We start from the raw sequence: 4,307 nt of genomic DNA, 5'->3' as shown, positions 1-4,307 counted from the left end.
AATGTGTCATAGCGATATATTTCTAATTTTTAAATGAAAATATAGCTTTTTATCAAATTTTCATTAGTTTATGTGGATATTTTTTTTTTTTTATTTTATTACAATAAGACATTCCTAGCCTATAAGGCTTACATTTATGGATAAATAACATTAATTTTTGACTGATTTTAACATGATAATATAAGTAATTATAGCGATTATAACAATAGTGACAATTGATTATTTAATATTCCTTATCGAATAAGATCATGCGGACGACCGCATTTTAGACGTCTTTGAGGTGGTGGACGTATGTGTAAGTTGAAGTATAGTGTGCCAGTAGATTTGTGGAGTGAACTATGGAAGTTTTCGGCAAGAGCTCTTATATGATCTTGAATTTTGATGATTTGGAGGTCTTTATGTAGATTTTCGTTGCGTAGAACCTTGGAGCGTTTTTTATTATTCTTAGTATTTTGTTTTGGAAAATTTCTATTTTTCTTAAGTGTGTCGTTGAGCAGTTACCCTAGATAGGACAGGTGTAGGTAATTAGTGAGTGTAGTAATTGCTTGTAAATTAATATTGAGCATTTTTTTTGTAAAACTGATTTTTTGTTTAGGATAGGGAATAGCATAGAGAGGCGCTGGTAAGCTTATTGTAGTTTAGAAGCTATGTGGATATTAGATTGCATATTACGATTTATACACGTCAAATTATATATTAATATATATATACTCCGTTCAAAAAGAGAATACACCACGCGGCGATAGGTTTCTGTCCAGTGGCATAATGGGCATAGGTAATTTCTGATGAAAGGGAGAAAAGTGTGCGGAGTTAAAAATTAAAATTAATTATCATAATATTTAAATTTTAAAACAAAATTATAATTGATATAAAAATTAGAAAATTCAAAATTTCTGATTTCAAGTTAAAGTTTTTTTAAAGTTAAAGATTAAAAAGTAAAAATAAGTGAAATTTTTTTTGGTTTTTAGGATATTTTGTTATCGTTTTTCAGTTCTTTTTTTTTTTTCATTTTCGGTTTTTGTTTTTTTCCGTTAAAATCTAAATATAATTGTAGAGTGGCAAAACACGTTAGAGCGCATACTACAGTCGCAATGTTACCGGTAGAGCGCATACGACAAGATAGCCATTATATTATATTATATTATTATATAATATTAATGTTTTTCAATTAAAAAAGTATTATATTTACTAAAATAAGAAAAACAAAATACACATACAAAAAAAGTTTGTTTTTACTTGTACATCTAATGTAGCCACAGTAGCATAATTTGGTTCTAGGTCACTTTGTAAGGTCAGGCATTAAAAGTGCGAAACGCGGTCACTTAGTACGGTCTGTTAAAAAGGTACATTGCAGAACACGGACACTTTGTACGGTCTGGCAAAAAGGTACTTTGCAGAACACGGACACTTTGTACTATTATATACATAAAGTATATATTATAAATATAAGTTTTATACCTAAGTAGTAACTAGTAATTATGTATAGTGTTAATTAATTAAAATAGAAAAAATAAAAATAATATTGTTACACAGTAAAATTCCTATTGGAATTTGTTGAAGTAAATAATTGTGCAAGTACTGTCCAACAAACACACTAAATAAATTATCTATCTCATATAAAAACCATTTTAAGGGCCGTTCTTACAATATCCGGTTAAAGTTAACCGACACTTAACCGGCCAAATTCTGCCGGTAAAAAAATCTGTTATCAGTTGGTTAGCGTTAACCGACACTTAACCGTACATTGTAAGAACGGCCCTAAGGATATTATGTAATAATTTTTTTTACCATCAGAATGCTACACTATCCCAAAGATCTATAGGCTATATTTTATCTCGATAAGTCACCCCTAGTTTTTTTATTGCAAACTTAAGAATTTTTTATAAAATACAGACAAATAATATATTTTTGTTTATTACAGGCCTAACTTAACTCGGGTTTCTAATGGTTACAAAAAATAAAATAATTTGTTTTATTGTATTTATATGCAAATGTCTACATTTATTTTATGCTTGACACGTTAACCGCCATATGCCCAACGGCAGTCACGCGATTATGCATTATCTGTACGCCAAGTATATAACATTTCAGTGTCATTCCAAATTTGTATATTATACTATTTATTTGAAAAAAGTTTAAAAATATAAAAAAAAAATTTTAAAAATATATTTTTTACATCGAAAAATTTGTAATAATTCGCGCTACGCCACAGCGCTTTTTTGGTACATTATTATAGCGCCATGGAAAAGTTAATAATATAAAACCATATTAATTTACGGCTGCCGGCGGTCATGTGGCGTGGTAGTAATGATCAACCATGGGCGCCGGCGGGCATAAAAGAATAGAATTTGAACATTTCTGTATGGCCGCCGGCAGGCATATGGCGGTTAACGTGTTAATTCTTACAGTATAATATTTAAGTTTAACAAAATGTCATTCAAATATAAGTATATTTGTTTTTAGTTTGTTATGCAGATTTACAGATGATACATTTAATGTGGACAATGCAGTCACTATTGGTGTAGATTTTAAAATGAGAAAAATAACTGTTGATAATAATAATATTAAGCTAGCTTTATGGGTAAGTAATTAAATATTTATTAAATATTTAAATATGTGAGCCAATAGATTAATTTAGAATGATGTTTTTAGGACACAGCTGGACAAGAAAGGTTTCGTACACTCACTCCAAATTATTACCGCGACGGTCAAGGTGCTGTACTTGTTTATGATGTTTCAAACCGAGATTCATTTACATGTTTAGAAACGTGGATTAATGAACTTAATAGATACTCTACCAAAACTAATATTATTAAAATGGTTGTTGGTAACAAAATTGATATGGTAAGTATTTATAATATATATAACACAATAGTAATATATATATTTATTAAATCGTAACAGAATATTTATTTATTAAGTTTAAGAAAAATTTAAGCAATTTGTTCATAACTATAATACTCTTTGTAAAATATACTATACTATGAGTAGTGTGTACCATGTATTTAACTAATGAGTTGTACCATCAAAGTTTTTATGAAATGGATTCCTCAGCGATATATTTGAGATATATTAAATTACTATGTTATATATTATATGAATATATGTATTATAACCATGTTCATTATACTAATACTTATTTTTAATCATAGGAAAGACAAGTTACTCGAGAAGAAGGTATTGCTTTTGCTCGTCGCCATCAAACATTATTTATTGAAACTAGTGCTAAAACCAAAGAAGGCGTTTATATGGCTTTTGAAGAATTAGTTAGAAAAGTAAGCTAATTATTTATGAAGTACTTGGGTTTATTGGTCTCCATACACAGCGATATCTTATTAACATGAATAAATTAAAAACAAAATATTAATGATTCATAATTTATTTATATGGCAAAAAGTCTAAAATATGTTGTTGTTGTTGTTGTTTTTTTTGTAAAATTATTAATTAATATTTTATCTTTAAAATCACTTTCTATTGAATAATTGGTCTGCTTTTTAGATATCAAGTAAAAATTATACATATTGCTTGATAAATATATATTTATGTAATATATAATACAATCATTTTGAAAATAGATAATAAATACACCAAGCTTATGGGAAAAGCTTGAAGATGCCAATGTGGTTCGGTGTAATGATGATCATTCAGCATCGGAGCAAAATTATTGTTATTGTTGACTATTTAATTGTTAAAATATTTATGTAAGGTTATATTGTGTTATTGTACAACTAGTCTAATACTTTGTTGGTATATGGTATATTATTTGTAGCATAGAATGAATATGCTACAGATGTCTCAGTATACATATAAAAGTAATTAGAACATATTTAATTTTGTTTTGTATTATTGCACTTAAAAATAATTTTAAGGTTACATTTTTGGTTGTAAAAAATTATCATATTAAATGCTATGGATTACTAATGAAACATACATATATTATTGTAATTGGTTACTTATACCTCGGAATAATAGTTATTCTGTGCTTATACTATTGATTATAGATAGTACTATCTATAATCCATTAATAAATATCATGTATACTATATTATGTAATAATAAATAATAATTTACTAAATATGCATCATTTTATAATAATTTATTCCATTGGCATTTATTTTACAGTGATTATTCTGGTTTTCCGTGAATTTATATTAATTAGGTTCAAAATAGTTCTTTGTTTCCTATTATAATATTATAATAATGTAGCAAATAAAGTTAGTTTGACAAATTAATAGATAATAAACGGCATGAACAACAATATGAATAATGAATACATGATGAGGAAATCCCATTTGCTTTTAGGAAGG

The 4,307-nt window shown here is 27.1% G+C and overlaps 1 protein-coding gene across 1 annotated transcript; it reads left to right on the top strand.

Moving 5' to 3' along the window:
• Positions 1-1,339: 1,339 nt before the first annotated feature.
• LOC115032979 (ras-related protein Rab-18-B-like) lies at positions 1,340-4,075 on the top strand (the record flags this gene model as incomplete). The annotated part of the gene is made up of 5 exons (XM_029491482.1): positions 1,340-1,386; positions 2,464-2,581; positions 2,653-2,844; positions 3,153-3,275; positions 3,576-4,075. Coding segments are annotated over 5 exons (582 nt in total), but the record flags the coding sequence as incomplete, so codon positions are not given.
• Positions 4,076-4,307: the final 232 nt, after the last annotated feature.

Source organism: Acyrthosiphon pisum, chromosome A3 (genome assembly GCF_005508785.2).
Source record: "Acyrthosiphon pisum isolate AL4f chromosome A3, pea_aphid_22Mar2018_4r6ur, whole genome shotgun sequence".
Classification (NCBI taxonomy): Eukaryota; Metazoa; Arthropoda; class Insecta; order Hemiptera; family Aphididae; genus Acyrthosiphon; species Acyrthosiphon pisum.
Note: the sequence above shows the minus strand (reverse complement) of the source record. Positions and strands in the feature narration are given on the sequence as shown.